This window comes from Moschus berezovskii, chromosome 12 (genome assembly GCF_049115385.1).
Source record: "Moschus berezovskii isolate FMDL1 chromosome 12, NW_MosBer_1.0, whole genome shotgun sequence".
Lineage (NCBI taxonomy): Eukaryota > Metazoa > Chordata > Mammalia > Artiodactyla > Moschidae > Moschus > Moschus berezovskii.
This window is the reverse complement of record NC_142471.1, coordinates 50,890,242-50,906,622: the sequence shown is the minus strand read 5'-3', so window position 1 is coordinate 50,906,622 and position 16,381 is coordinate 50,890,242. Positions and strand designations below refer to the sequence as shown.

The window sequence follows — 16,381 nt, the reverse complement described above, 5'->3', positions numbered from 1 at the left end:
GTTGTTTGTAAGGCCTCCTCAGACAGCCATTTTGCTTTTTTGCATTTCTTTTCCATGGGGATGGTCTTGGTCCCTGTCTCCTGTACAGTGTCACGAACCTCCATCCAGAGTTCATCAGGCACTCTATCTATCAGATCTAGTCCCTTGAATCTATTTCTTACTTCCACTGTATAATCATAAGGGATTTGATTTAGGTCATACCTGAATGGTCTAGTGGTTTTCCCTACTTTCTTCAATTTCAGTCTGAATTTGGCAATAAGGAGTTCATGATCTGAGCTACAGTCAGCTCCTGGTCTTGTTTTTGCTAACTGTGTAGAGCTTCTCCATCTTTGGCTGCAAAGAATATAATCAATCTGATTTTGGTGTTGACCATCTGGTGATGTCCATGTGTAGAGTTTTCTCTTGTGTTGTTGGAAGAGGGTGTTTGCTATGACCAGTGTGTTCTCTTGGCAAAACTCTGTTAGCCTTTGCCCTGCTTCACTTCATGCTCCAAGGCCAAATTTGCCTGTTACTACAGGTGTTTCTTGACTTCCTACTTTGGCATTCCAGTCCTCTATAATGAAAAGGACATCTTTTTTGGATGTTAGTTTTAAAAGGTCTTGTAGGTCTTCATAGAACTGTTCAACTTCGGCTTCTTCAGCATTATTGGTTGGGGCATAGACTTGAATTACTGTAATATTGAATGGTTTGCCTTAGAAATGAACAGAAATCATTCTGTCGTTATTAAGATTGCTTCCAAGTACTGCATTTCGGACTCTTTTGTTGACCATGATGGCTACTCCGTTTCTTCTAAGGGATTCCTGCCCACAGTAGTAGATATAATGGTCATCTGAGTTAAATTCACCCATTCCAGTCCATTTTAGTTCACTGATTCCTAGAATGTCAATGTTCACTCTTGTCATCTCCCGTTTGACCACTTCCAATTTGCCTTGATTCATGGACCTAACATTCCAGGTTCCTATGCAATACTGCTCTTTACAGCATCGGACCTTGCTTCTATCACCAGTCACATCCACAACTGGGTATGTTTCGCTTTGGCTCCATCCCTTCATTCTTTCTGGAGTTATTTTTCCACTGATCTCCAATAGCATACTGTGCACCTACCGACCTGGGGAATTCCTCATTCAGTATCCTATCATTTTGCCTTTTGATACTATTCATGGGGTTATTTCCAAATCTCCACCGCCAGCCTGACCTCCCTCCACGTCAATCTGAATGTCTTAGGAAATAATATTCTTTCTAATCTCATCAAGGGTCACAACTCATTAGGAGATAATCCTCCTTTTTAATCATGTAAGGAGTCATGAGGATCAATGTTCAATTACTCTTTGTACATGTAGATTGTGTAAATTGTTTATAATACATCATTTAATATACAGCCCTTTGTCCCAGAAACTTATATGTAACTGTACTTTGAACTGTGATGGGCAGAATAGCTATTCATGCTTTCTGAGAGGCTGTCCCTGTGTTATAAACCTCACTTTGGTAAATAAAATTTTACATAATTTTCTTAGATTGACTGATTAATATTTTGTATACATGCTAAAGAGACACATTTTGCACTGACACATTCTGCTCCTTTTCACTACTACAGGTAAAATGCACTAAGAAAAACTATCAACCTGATTAATATATACATAGACATTTTCCAGAATTTGTCACCAATAAATACAATATAAATAAAGATATGAAAATAGGCCTTGTGCACATTATTAACTTGCAAGTCTCTGGAAGGTGCTTTTAATCGATAATGCTCTTTTCACAGTTCACAACCAAATTTGATCTTAAAATATTGCCTAAAACAAAGCTCCCAACAATTATAATAAAAGCTAAAAAGAAAGGAATATATTGCTCTTCTAGTAAAATACTTGCTTTTTGTGACTTATGAATAAAGGAAATAGCATTGTAAATTGGAAGTGGTATAAATAAAGCATAATTATTTCCATAAATATTTTATGTGATTTTATTAAGTTTATATTTTCATTCATTGCTATATGAAAATCCAATATATATTAAAAACTACTCCCTCAAATCCTTCCTTCGAATCTAATTTCCTTCCTTATTTCTTTCTATCATTTTAAAAATAAGATAATACTTTAAAAGTTTAAACATTTAAAAATATCATTAGTTTAGGAAACTGTGCTTGTAACTGGAAAGCGAGGATGCATCTCCTTTAAGAGTTAATCAAGTTTGACTGTCTAACTTGCATTTTCTCAGTGTGCATTATTTCACATATCACTTATAAAGTTGCTAACATTCAACATTTAATTATATGAAACTGTTACCAGGTCCAAGCTCAATCTGCTCACTACACTACAGGCCAGTGAATCTGAGCGATGAGGAGTTGAGGTAGGGAAGAGACTTTATTCAGAGTGCTGGCAGACTGAGAAGATGGCAGGCTAGTGCCTAAAATTAACCATCTTATTGGGGTCTGGATGCCAGGTTCTTTTATAGATTAGAGATGAGGGGAGCTGAGGAAGTAAAGTAAAAAAGCCATTAATCTTGCAAATCATCTCCTAGAATGACTGTGGCACAGACCATGAACTCCTTATTGCCAAGTTCAGACTTAAATTGAAGAAGGTAGGGAAAACCACTAGACCATTCAGTTATGACCTAAATCAAATCCCTTACAATTATACAGTAGAAGTGACTACTAGATTCAAGGGATTAGATCTGATAGACAGAGTGCCTGAAGAAATATGTACAGAGGTTTGTGACTTTGTCCAGGAGGCAGGGATCAAGACCATCCCCAAGAAAAAGAAATGCAAAAAGGCAAAATGGTTGTCTGAGAAGGCCTTACAAATAGCTGTAAATAGAGCAAAAGCAAAAGGCAAAGGAAAAAAGGAAAGATATACGCATCTGAATGCAGAGTTCCAAACAACAGCAAGAAAAGATAAGAAAGCCTTTCTCAATGATCAATGCAAATAAATAGGAGAAAACAATAGAACAGGAAAGACTAGAGATCTCTTCAAGAAAATTAGAGATACCAAGGGAATAGTTCATGCAAATATGGGCACAATAAAGGACAGAAATGATATGGACCTAACGGAAGCAGAAGATATTAAGACATGGCAAGAATACACAGAACTATACAAAAAAGATCTTCATGACCCAGATAACCATGATGGTGTGATCACTCACCTAGAGCCAGACATCCTGGAATGTGAAGTCAAGTGGGCCTTAGGAAGCATCACTATGAATAAAGCTAGTGGAGGTGATGGAATTCTAGTTGAGCTATATTAAATCCTAAAGGATGATGCTGTGAAAGTGCTGCACTCAATATGCCAGCAAATTTGGAAAACTCAGCAATGGCCACAGGACTGAAAAAGGTCAGTCTTCATTCCAAACCCAAAGAAAGACAATGCCAAAGAATGCTCAAACTACCGCACAATTGTACTCATCTCACACCCTAGTAAAGTAATGCTCAAAATTCTCCAAGCCAGGCTTCAACAGTAAGTGAACTGTGAACTTCCAGATGTTCAAGCTGATTTAGTAAAGGCAGAGGAACCAAAGATCAAATTGCCAACATCCGCTGGATCATCAAAAAAGGAAGAGAGTTCCGGAAAAGTATCTACTTCTGCCTTAGGGACGATGCCAAAGCCTTTGACTGTGTGGACCATAACAAACTGTGGAAAATTCTGAAAGAGAAGGGAATACCAGACCACCTGACCTGCCTCCTGAAAAATCTGTATGATCAGGAAATCTGCAGGTCAAGAAGCAACAGTTAGAACTGGATGTGGAACAACAGACTTGTTCCAAATACAGAAAGGCTGTGTATTGTCACCCTGCTTATTTAACTTATATGCAGACTACATCCAAAAATAATTAGAGTAAGGGTTAGGGCTGGATGAAGCACAAACTGGAATCAAGATTGCCAGGAGAAATATCAATAACTTCAGATATGCAGATGACACCACCCTTATGGCAGAAAGTGAAGAAGAACTAAGGAGACTCTTGATGAAAGTGAAAGAGGAGAGTGAAAAAGTTGACTTAAGATTCAACATTCAGAAAACTAAGATCATGGCATCTGATCCCATCACTTCATGGCAAATAGATGGGAAAACAGTGGAAACAGTGGCAGACTTTATTTTCTTGGGCTCCAAAAACACTGCAGATGGTGAGTGCAGCCATGAAATTAAAAGACACTTGCTTCTTGGAAGAAAAGTTATGACCAACCTAGACAGCATATTAAAAAGCAGAGACATTACTTTGCCAACAAAGATTTGTCTAGTCAAAGCTATGGTTTTTCCAGTATTCATGTATCGATGTGAGAGTTGGACTATAGAGAAAGGTGAGCACCGAAGAATTGATGCTTTTGAACTGTGGTGGTGGAGAAGACTCTTGAGAGTCCCTTAGACTGCAAGGAGGTCAAACCAATCCATCCTAAAGGAAATCAGTCCTGAATATTCATTGGAAGGACTGATGCCGAAGGGAAACTCCAATACTTTGGCCTCCTGATGCGAAGAACTGACTCATTGGAAAAGACCCTGATGCTGGGAAAGACTGAAGGCAGGAGGAGAAGGGGATGACAGAGGATGAGATGATTGGATGGCATCACCAACTCAATGGACATGAGTTTGAGCAAGCTTCGGGAATTGGTGATGGACAGGGAGGCCTGGTGTGCTGCAGTCTATGGAGTCGCGAGGAGTTGGACACAACTGAGTGACTGAACTGAACTGAACTGAAATGAACTAGAATGGCAAGCCTTAGTCAGGGTATGTGTTAATTTCTTCCTTCCTGTCATCCACAAGTGGACAGAGTTCTGAAGAAACATACTTTAACAGTCAGGCAGAGGGGCATGATTCTGTGAGACAAACTGTTCGGTATGATTATAATAACAAAAGCAATGAAAGGCAAGCCAAAGAATCAGTTCCTATTTGGAGTCAGATTTGGCTTTCTCCCTACAACAAAACCTTTAGTTAGCTTCCACAACTTTTGTGAGTGCAGTTATGCAAGGAATTGCAGGGGATACAAAGAATAATCCAACATAAAAACTGACATGGAGGAATTTAAAAGCATACAGATAACTACAACATAGAATCAAGAGAGCCACAAGTAATATTCATCAGAGTGTGATGAATATTGACCTAGCTGCAACTTTGTCAGTGCCTCTTATATGAGGAAGTTGTATTGACCTTGTCACTGAATACTTAGTGACAATCTTTATTCAAAGCCTCCATTCCTCTGCTCCCACATGATCATAACATAATTTATTATATCCTGATACCCAACATCTCAAAGCCCCTCATTGTTTTTTAATTAATTATTTATTAAATAAGTAGAAAATTTCATCAATCTATTGTGTTTGTTTGCTCAAAAATAAGATATATATGCCTAGTAGAACTTCAAAATAAATTTTATATTATAAATAGCTCACAAACAACTCAGTCATAATCCACTCTTTTTAACAAAACACAATTTATTAAAACTTCAAATATTTCAGCTATGAAAATATTCAGGCAATAAACACCTCTAACCATCAAATGATAAGTAAGACTTCAATTCCTTCAACTCAATTGAAAGGCTTTCTTGCTGTAAAATAGTTTAATTGCCCACTATTCTTTTGATCAAACTAGTGATAAATGCTAATTTCTAATTCATTCGGTATCTGCTCTATATTTAGAACGTATTAAGTTAAATATTGGTTATGTGAAGTGGAGCCAGGAAAAATGTGAACTCTAAGAAATACTGTGAAATTATATGAAACTCAGTTTTATAAAGAATATGAGACAAAAATGCTGATGTTCAAGACAGAGGAGAAATATTGTATGACATCCCCTATATGTGGACTCTAAAAAAAAAAAAATGATACAAATGAACTTACATTACAAAAGAGAAAGAGACTCACAGACTTAGAAAACAAACTTATGTTGCCAGGGGGAAGGGATAGTTGGGGAGCTTGAGGTGGTCATGTACACACTATTTAAAATGGATAACCAACAAGGAGCTATTGTATAGTTCAATATTATGTGGTAGCCTGGATGGGGGAAGAGTTTAGTGGAGAATGGATACATGTATATGTATAGCTGAGTCCCTCTGCTGTTTACCTGAAATTATTACATATAATCCACTGTGCCCCAATACAAAATAAAAAGTTCAAAAGAAAAAAAAAATGCTGATGTTTAGATTTATGTTTGGCAATATCATAGGAGTCTTGGAATAAAGAGACTTTTAACACTTACATATTTAGTATTCAAGTAGTTTGAAGTTAACAAAAGGACTATAGGCATCCACCAGACTCACTCACAGATACATGTATCTATGTATATGTATAATCTTTCATTACTTTATCAGGTATTTGCAGTAGAGAAAGAAAATTTTTAAAAAGCAAAATAATTAGAGTTGTCCTGAGTCTTTTGACCCTAACTCGGTTATCTAAGACCTTGGAGGTGTCTGTCTTGCTTCCCTTCACTAATGAAAGATGGACTACCACCAACCGGAATTGTAAAACATATCCTAGTAACTTAACTCTGTTGGATTTCTTTATTCAAAAATGAAAATAGCAGCAACAAGTTTGCCTTGGTCTAAATCACTTTAGAAGTATGTTCTTTCTTTTCTTTTTCGAAACTGTCTTTTTTTTTCATTTTTGAGACATTTACCTAAATTTCCTTAAATTTTATGCGGACTAGTAAACAGAAGGCATTACATGCCTTCATTACTTGAAAATTTTGTAAACAGTTCTTAAACCATCAACCACTATCTTCCTCCACTTCAGTGCTACTCTCCAGAATATGCCCAAGAAACTGGCAGAAATAAAAACAATGGTTGTAAAATTAGCACTTATTCCATATATCAGTGTGAGGTAGACATGAGGAAAGGTCAGGATAAGGGTTATTCTGAAAAGTAATTTTTATATCCAAATCTATATAGTTAAAATGTTTTGAAGAAGAGAAGGATATGTCACTTCATAATATGTCACATTGGCATACTGAGTATTTTACGTTAAAGTGTCTTAAGAAATAGCCAATGCAAGGAGGACATTCTGACAACATTTGTCTCCCTGAAAGCAAAGCAAGACATGAATATTCCATGTGAAAAGAACTCTCCCTGTCACAGGAGGATAGAAAGCATCATTATCACCAGAAATAGAGAATTTAGGGGCCAAGAGGCTGTGTAAAACTACCACATTACTTACTCACTATTTGATATTCTCAGCCCACGCCCCTTTGCTTTTCAAATTCTTCACAGATTTGTAGTTTTCTTGTCTAAATGACAGCTCACTTTGGTCATTTCTTTCAGTCTCTCTCTTTTTTTTTAATGAGACTGCTTCACATACATTATTAAATTTGTTTTTTCTCTTGTTAATCTGTGTTATGTTCATTTAATTTTTAGGTCAGCCAAAGAACTGCAAAAAATTTACCTCAATTAAATAGTGAGGAGACCAGAAGGGGGAGTTCTCACAGTCTGCAAGCACAGCATAGCTCCTCACCTCTTCTATTCTGGCAACAACTCAACCAATGAAAAGCCATGGTCTCTTTATTTACTATAACTCTCTCAACTTCTTTTTTTCCCCCTTCTCTCTTCCTTCCCTTGCTTTGTGGGGACTTGCATATGGCTCATCATGGGTTGTAGATCCCAAACTTCTTAACCCAAATATACCTATTTTTGTTGGAGAAGTATTTGGCAGTCTATTTATTTTAGCTCAACAAATATGTATAATATAGTATCTTGTTACTAAAGATAGCTAATGTCCCTTCTCAAGATATTTTGATGTGAAAATGTGGAATAGCACTGATATTGATAGAATAATTCAAACAGTATTCTTGCTATGAGTTTTAATTAAATATAAACCTTTTCTTTCTGACAATTATTTACGGACTCTTGAATAAAAAAAAAAAAGAAAAGAGAAAAAGAGTTGGCTTAAAACTATCTATGTAGAGCAATGAGTCTGATTTTTTGTTTGTTTGTTTTAGGGTAATATCACAATTCTAATACGAAGTGTATCAGAAGTTTCAACAAAAGAAAACCCCTGATTTTTGTACTTCTCTGAACTTCCTTTCCTAGATTTTTTTTCTCCTTTTCTCTAGAATTTATCATTGCCTCATTGTCTATTCATATTTACAATAAATGGTGTGGGTACTAATGTTGCAAAATTTCTAAATAAAATAAGTGACAAGTTTTTTTAATGTGGGTCTCCCAAAGCTCTTCCAATTTAAGAATAATAACATGTTCATATGCATAAAAAGAAACCTCACAACTACATGAAATTTGAATGATTCCTTTTGCAAATCAATCAAATCTTTGTACTTGAAGCAAAGCCAGGCAAATGCTGAGTAATATTTAGTAATTTATCACTAGACCTCTAGCCTCTTAGAAACCATCTACTTTGAAGTCCAAATTGATTGCTCATATTTCAACTCTCCTCATGACTCTAAGAGAGTGTATAGGGTTTTAATGGACACAGTTTACATTGTACATTAGTTAACATCAATACAGTAATAAAAAAGACTATAAAAGAATAATTTTAAATATGTAAATATCATTCTACATCAACATAAGAATATAAATTGTATACATATAGATAGATAGATCTATGATGTTGTTTTTGTTTTAATCACAAAGTCATGTCCAACTCTGACTCTTTTGCAACCCCATGGACTATATAGCCCATCAGGCCCCTCTGTCCATGGGATTTCCCAGGCAAGAATACTGGAGTGGGTTGCCGTTTCCTTCTCCAGGGGATCTTCCCAATCCAGGGATTAAACCAATATCTCCTGCATTGGCAGGCAGATTCTTTACCACTGAGTCACTAGGAAAGCAAATATATATATATATATATTTGTCAATAAATAAATGCTTAACAACCAGCTGAAACATGAAGCCCTGACTGAGGCAGGAGATAGATACGCTCCAGGTTATACATTTACAACTAGCCTCCTGTTTATACTTTGAGATAGAAATGACAATAGGAACAGGACGAAAAGCCATACTTTGTCTACTGTAGATACTGTAAGGTAATAGTAATGTCAGGGGCAAAGAGGGGCTAAGCCTTGCTTGGGTAAAAGATAAGGAAGTCACATATTTCTCATCCTTGAGGTCAGGGAGACTTACCAAATTACACTTGCACAGAAAGTTTCCTTAGGTGAGGAGAGTGCTAGGCGATTATCAGTTTTGCTAACTTCCCAGAGCCCCTCACACTGAGATCCATCTTGACTAAAAGGATGCTTGCACACATAGGGAGATCCTTGAGACAAATCAGATATGGGTCAAAGCAAGATGACTGGCCAGAGGAAAACAAAGACCTGGAAGACTGCCCCCTTATAAATGATTTAAATTTCCCCTGAATACGACTTACTGAGCCTACCCACCTGTGTATCCACAAAATTTCTCTCTTAATAAACACTTTAGCTGTTTCACTGTTTTCCATCTCTTTGTTGAAATTCCTTTCCAGAGGGGATAAGAACCAGGGTAGTGCTGCAATCCAGGTTCAATCCCTAGTTGAGGAACTGAGATCCTGCTGCAAGCCACCACAGCCACGGTCAACCCACAAGGCACCAGAGAACATGACTTGAATCCTTTGTCACTTTCTATACTGTAAATATTTCCCACCATGGCCACAAATAAGGTCACTGAACTTGGAGTTGGAAAGAGAGGCTCAAAGCTGACCCTCAAGTAAACATGAACCATCTTCCCAGTCCCAATAAGCCACTGTATTAAATAAGTTATACAGCTAAAATGTAGAGGAAATGAGCATTCTTCTTTATAACTTGTGGGAGTGTGATGTGTTGCAACAATTTAGAAGATAATATGACATTATTTACTAAGATGAAAAGTATATGTGCATATATATTAATATATATATATATATGGGCTTCCATGGTGGCTTGGACAGTAAAGAATCTTCCATATGTACATGCACATATACAATTTTTATCATAGTAATTTTATCTCTTAATTATTTATTCATACACAACCAAGTACTGGTACTAAAGTAGTTTATGTAATACTGTAATGATATCAGAATATATTCCAAGTATTAGTTTAAGCACATTGTTTGCCAACTTGCTAATCCTCACAAGAACCCTATGTGGTATGTTTCATTAATATCGCCCTTTTACTGCTTAGGAAACTGACATACAAAGTATACACAAATTCACACAGCTAGGCAAGGGCAGAATTAGGATTTGAATTTGGACAATGTGGTTATAAAGTTTATGGTTTTACCACTATACTACACTCCTTGCCTCTCTTGAGAATCCTGAAATTAGCTATCAATTCTATGGCAAAAAACAAACAAAAAACCTTAAGTACAGTTGAATAAATTGTAACATACCTAAATTTTGATATATTATATATTTTTGAAAGGATATAATCTGAAAACACAAAAAATCATATAATTTCCTGTATTTAGTATTCACATTTTGTATTGCATAATTTAAATTTATGTAAACATTGCTATTACAGATAAAGGGCTTCCCTGGTGGCTCAGATGGTAAAGAATTTGCCTGCAGTGTGGGAGACCTGGGTTTGATCCTTGGGTCAGAGAGATCCTCTGGAGAAGGAAATGGCAACCCTTTCCCATATTCTTGCCTGGAGAATTTGTATGGACAGAGGAGCCTGACAGGCTACAGTCCATAGGGTTGCATTGACAGGACTAAGTGACTAACACTTTTACTTTCATTATAGATAAAATAAAATCTACATTCAACTTCTCACCAATTCCATTCCTTCCTTTCAAGGCTCCATGTATATCCTGTTATTTCATAAGTTTATCCTTGAAATGCCAAACATTTCTCAGTCTTTCCCAGTTATGAGTAGTCTAGCAAATTGGATTCAAATTGTCCCAGATGTCATCATAAATAGTTTAAAGTAGACAGCAAGTCAGACGATTTATTTTATTTTTCTTTTAAAAACTCATTTTAAATAACACAATAACAGTTTTCAAATACATTCCTTAGCAATCTGACTTTTCTGTAATTTTTAGTAGAGATTTTGAGTCAGAAAGGAAAATCATTTTTTTTCTTCACATTTTCCTTTACATAGGGAAAAAAAAAAAATGCTTCAATGTTTTTGAGGAATTCTGAGGGGTCCTGTTTAATAGATTTTACTTTTTCTTATATCTGCAGTTTCTACTTTATTCTCTGCTACTGGCCCCTAAGACAAACCACACTGAATTGGAAAACAAAGCAAAACAAAACAAAATATTTTCAATGAAAGTCTAGAAAACTGTCATCAAGAACTAGAGCTCTAACTATAACTACCACCACAAGTATACTACACACACACACACACACACATTTATGTTCTTTCTACTGAAATATCTCTAAGAAAGAGAAAACATGGCCACTTAGTGACACTTGGTTGCATATAAGCTTATTAAGAACAACTGGTGGAGGATACTTTTTCTTTGTTTTCTAAAACTTTGGAAAAACAACCAAGTTTCAGGGAAGGATAGATTTTTAAGGACAGAAGGAATCTGAGTCTTTGGTGATATACTTGAACTGTCAAATCAACCCTTGAATCACATAAATTTAAGGGTTTTATTAAAATAATGATGATAATAATGATAATAACATTATACAAGCAACCACTCTTCAGGTTTTGTTATTACTGCCCACGTATAAAGATCATGTTAATAGTAACTTATACATCCTGAGCAACTAGTAATAAAAGATAAAAGATTCAATAAGTTATTCAATAAACAATTCAACAGTTCTCTACCTTTAGTGTACTTTGAAGTTCCCTGGGGAACTAATAAAAATGCAAGTTTTCCACTTCTACCTTCTGAAATTTTACTCAGAGGGTCTGAGGTTGGGTCTAGGAATCTGCAGTTTTAATGCACTCCCAAGGTGATTCTGGAGAAGGAAGTGGCAACCCACACCATTATTGTTGCCTGGAGAATTCCATGGACAGAGGACCCTGGTGGCTAAAGTCCATGGGGGTCACAAAAAAGAGCCAGACACAACTGAGTGACTAACATTAAAGGTGACTCTGCTGTAGTTGTTCAGTCAATCATGCTTTGAAAAATACTTCAGTATGAGCTAAAAACGAATCATTGAAGTGTTTGAGTGAGTCCAAGACTGAAGAATACAGTGAGTGGGAATAATCTTCCCATTCTATTCCAACCCATTCCTCATCCAGAAGAATATAATATACAAATTACACTGAGGGCAGGGCTACCTTGTTGAGGCTGTAAATTTATAGCTAGCACATACATTCTAGGTGAGTTCTGTATTTCATGAATTCAGAGGAGAGAAATAAGAGAAATTGATAACTCACATTAGCTTGGATGATGACAAAGTAGCGAGTCTTATCTTCATAGTTGAGCCTCTTCCTTAAAACCACATTTCCAGTCAACATGAGGGGAATTTCAAAAGTGTTGTTGGAAGTCTGCAAATAAGATACACATCTGAGATCATTTGAACATAAGATAAATCAGAGAATCTGATATTTCAGCTTAGTCCCCTTGAAAGTTATAGACAACATGTTCATCATCTAAAATCAGAATGTGAATGTCAGCTTTAGGTTTAATGTTCTTATTTCTGAAAATTTGTCATTCTAATCAGTAGGTCTTACTTTGATAATGATATCTAGGAAACTTACTTCTTGTGATAGTTTTTCACATATTATTAGAGTTACACATAAACATCCCCGGAATATATCTAAATCTAAGCCCAGATGTCTGAAGATCTTTCCTATTACCATATTATCTTTTCACAATTGTTTTAATCACCAGAGAGTTCAATTATTGCATTTTGTGATTTATCATAATATCCCTTTATGACATTGGAGTCCATTCTATATTCTTATATTTTCAAGTACTGTATTAAAGATATGTAACTATTAACTTGAAACATTGTGTTTTTGTGTAAAAGAATATGGTATAGGTTATTTTTGTTTGTTTTTCCAAGCCTCAAATCTGCTGCCCTTACCCTAACAGGGACTGTGTTTCTTCTTGGTAACATGCAGTTCATAAGGGCAACCTCCAAAATGCCTCCAACCAGTTCTGGTCTGATATTAGCAACCCTCACTGTAAGACAATACAGTCATTCCTCAAAAGAATATAATTTATAAGATCTGTCTCTTATCCTTAAAAAGATTTTATATCACTTTTGTGTTTTAGTGCCATTTTGAAGGCTGATAAAATAGTCTATCATTTATGACAACAAATCAGTTTTACTTTTAGCACTGGAACTTTTTTGGTTAACTGTTTTGTGTAGTGGAAGGTGGGTATGTGATTGTGGATATCAGATGAACTCAGATACATATTTCAGAAAAAGGAGTGGTGGGAGGAGGCGAGACAAAGCAGGAGGAAGAAAGTATAAGAAAGGAAGGAAGGAAGGAAAGAGAAAGAAAGAATGTATATGCATGTGTGTGTGGGGAGGGAGGTGTTGTGTCTGTATATCTTTACATCCTCAGCTGACACAAGGGGAGTTACTTAGGAACTGAAATTTAATGTGAGGACAGTTGACTCAAATCTAATCTCCCATCTCAAGTTCATTCAGGGGAATGTAGGCAAATTAACCTTCAATATCTAGAGTCATGCTCTCGCCCTCTCTATCTTTACCTCCCTCCCTCCCTGACTCCCTCTCTTTCTGGTACACACACAAACTCAGCACACAATTGATACATATTTTTTAATGACTTACTCTTGTGCTCATGCAATAGACTTTACAAGTCTTCTTGGATACAGTCATTTAAAGAAGTAACATTTTACAGTACAAATATAAAAAAAAAATGTACCAAGTAAGATATTTACAACTAAAAACAGACATTTGACATTTTCCCTACATTTTTGCCTATTTAAACATTGTGTGTCTGTGCTCAGATGTGTCTGACTTTTGCCACCCCCTGACTGTAGGACACCAGGCTCCTCTGTACATGGGGTTTTCCAGGCAAGAATATTGGAGTGGGTAGTCATTTCCTACTCCAGAGGATCTTCCCAACACAGGAATCAAACTCACATCTCTTACATCTCCTGCATTGGCAGGTGGATTCTTTATCATTGTGACACCTGGGAAGCCCTGTAGGACTCTAAACTAAGCCAGGGAGTATAAAAATGGTTTAATCTAAATATCTAAGTTAGTTATAGGGGACACTTCAGTTAATAATTGCCACACACACTATAAAACACAACTCAATGTGTTGTTACAGGGCTGCTGCTGCTGCTGCTAAGTCGCTTCAGTAGTGTCCAACTCTGTGCGACCCCATAGACGGCAGCCCACCAGGCTCCCCTGTCCCTGGGATTCTCCAGGCAAGAACACTGGAGTGGGTTGCCATTTCCTTCTCCAGTTACAGGGCTACTAACTGTCTAAAACAATTACTACAGAGCCATATATCAATTTTTAGTATAGTTATGAAATATATGGTGGGTTTCTTACCAAAAATTCACCACATTCTTGGTGTCAGAACTCCAGGAGTTCAGGTAACTGGTAGTTTTGTGCTTTAGGGGAGGCTATGCCTCTAAGTGGAGAAGGAAATGGCAACCCACTCCAGTGTTCTTGCCTGGAGAATCCCAGGGACGAGGGAGCCCCTGGTGGGCAGCCGTCTATGGGGTCTCACAGAGTCAGACACGAGTGAAGCGACTTAGCAGCAGCAGCAGCATGCCTCTAAGCAGGGATTCCCAGGTGGTTTTGTGGTAAATAATCTGCCTGTCAATGCAGGAGACACAGGTTGGATCCCTGCGTTATGAAGATTGCCTGGAGAAGGAAACAGCAATCCACTCCAGTATTCTTGCCTGGGAAATCTCATGGACAGAGGAGCCTGGTGGGCTACAGTCCATGGGGTTGCAGAGTCGGACAGGACTGAGTGACTGAGCACGGACACATATGCCCCTAAGTAGAGTGAGTTTTGACAGATCTATTCCAACTGTGGAAATTCCACACCTTGCCAGTGTCTGTTTTGGAAATGTACATGAGATCTAATTCTAGATAATCTAAAGAACTTTTCTTAATTGTAAAGAGAGAGACACAGGGGAATTTTTTTCCCCCTTTTTTGCTTATAGATGCTTCTATAAGGATATAAAACCTGGAAATGTCAGCAGTCCTTTTGAAACTACTGATACAGTTAATCTAGAAGTAAACAAAATGCTAAAAACGGAAGAGCAGAAAATAGAAAAAAGTCATTTCTGTGATATCGCTAAACAAATCCTGATACCACCCCTTCTCTGAACAACCTGTTATGAGAGATAATCCATGACTTTGTTGGCAAAGTCACTTTAAATTGTTTTCTATTATTTGCAGCTGAAAGCACTTTGATACATGATTTTCTCCTGTCTATGTGTCCTCATCTTGTAGTCCCCTTTCTTTTCCATTTATGCCATGACTCTTTACAGGTGACATTTGCTTTTAATTTTCTCCTGCCTAAAGATCCTATCCCTCATTTCTCTGAGTTATAAATTCTATAAATCCTACTCAGTAAAATCTTCTTTGTCATCCAATTTAGGATTAAGTCTTAGATCTTATGATATATTGTTTTTTCCAAATAACATTTGTTTGTGTATTTTCTGTTTTCCCTTACAGATTTCTCAAGGATCTCAGTCTATGATCTGGAGATACTAGTTTCTAGTCAAGTAACGTAATGGATGTTTGTGATTCTGTTTTAGTTGACAATCATTATTTGTAGAATTATTATTAACATTACAGTTAGTAATTAGGGATTTTATTGCTAATTAGGGATTGTTGTTATTGTTCTTAAGAGATGGAGCATCCATCTTCACTGCAGCATGCAAAAATCTTTTTAGTTGTGGCACATGGGCTCTAGTTCTCTGATCAGGGATCAAACTTGGGCCCCCTCCATTGGGAGTGTGAGTCTTAATCACTGGGTCACCAAGGAAGTTCTCAAGCTTCTATAACACATTTTTGATTAAACCTAATTCTTATTTTCTAAATCACTCTTTTATAGATATCTGAGATTTTCCATGTGCTAGGAGTTCCATCAATACTTATGTTCCAAGAAACATAAGGAGACTATTGACTTTAAGATCAATGCTGTTTATAAATTATTGCATATGAAAGGCCTTTGTGTTAAAATTAGCTAACTTATTAATAAGCAATTATTTATGAAGTGTCCATTCTGTCTTGAAAAAATAGAATAATAATCATAAGAAAAAGCAGAAGCAAAATGTAGGTAAATGCTTGGGATGCTCTTTATTTTTCCTCTAACAAAAAGAATATTGGAAAAAAAAAAGAAGAATATTGCATTAGATCAACTCAAATAAATGCCCTGCTCTAATGACATTTCTAGAGTTCTACCTAAGGAGGAAAATAAAAAGAGCAAAATTTAATAAGAAATACAGTTGTTGTTTTTTTTTAATTGCTATATGATAAGGTGATATGACAATGTTTTTCAAAGTTTAGAGTATATAAGGATCGTAAAAATGTATCACTTAGATTCTGATTCCAAGTATCTATTCCTCCAAATTCCATCATTCTCAAACATT

The 16,381-nt window shown here is 36.4% G+C and overlaps 1 protein-coding gene across 16 annotated transcripts in view; it reads right to left on the bottom strand.

The window, feature by feature from the left end:
- Nucleotides 1-16,381, bottom strand: part of PCDH15 (protocadherin related 15) — an 870,688-nt gene that overhangs the window by 489,864 nt on the left and 364,443 nt on the right. For 15 of the 16 annotated variants that reach the window (XM_088842500.1, XM_088842496.1, XM_088842498.1 and 12 more), the window contains one exon: nt 12,220-12,330. The exons of the other annotated variant lie outside the window; for it this stretch is intronic. In XM_088842500.1, the coding sequence (XP_088698626.1) occupies nt 12,220-12,330 (111 nt within the window). The remainder of the gene's footprint in view (nt 1-12,219; nt 12,331-16,381) is intronic. 16 annotated transcript variants of the gene reach the window in all.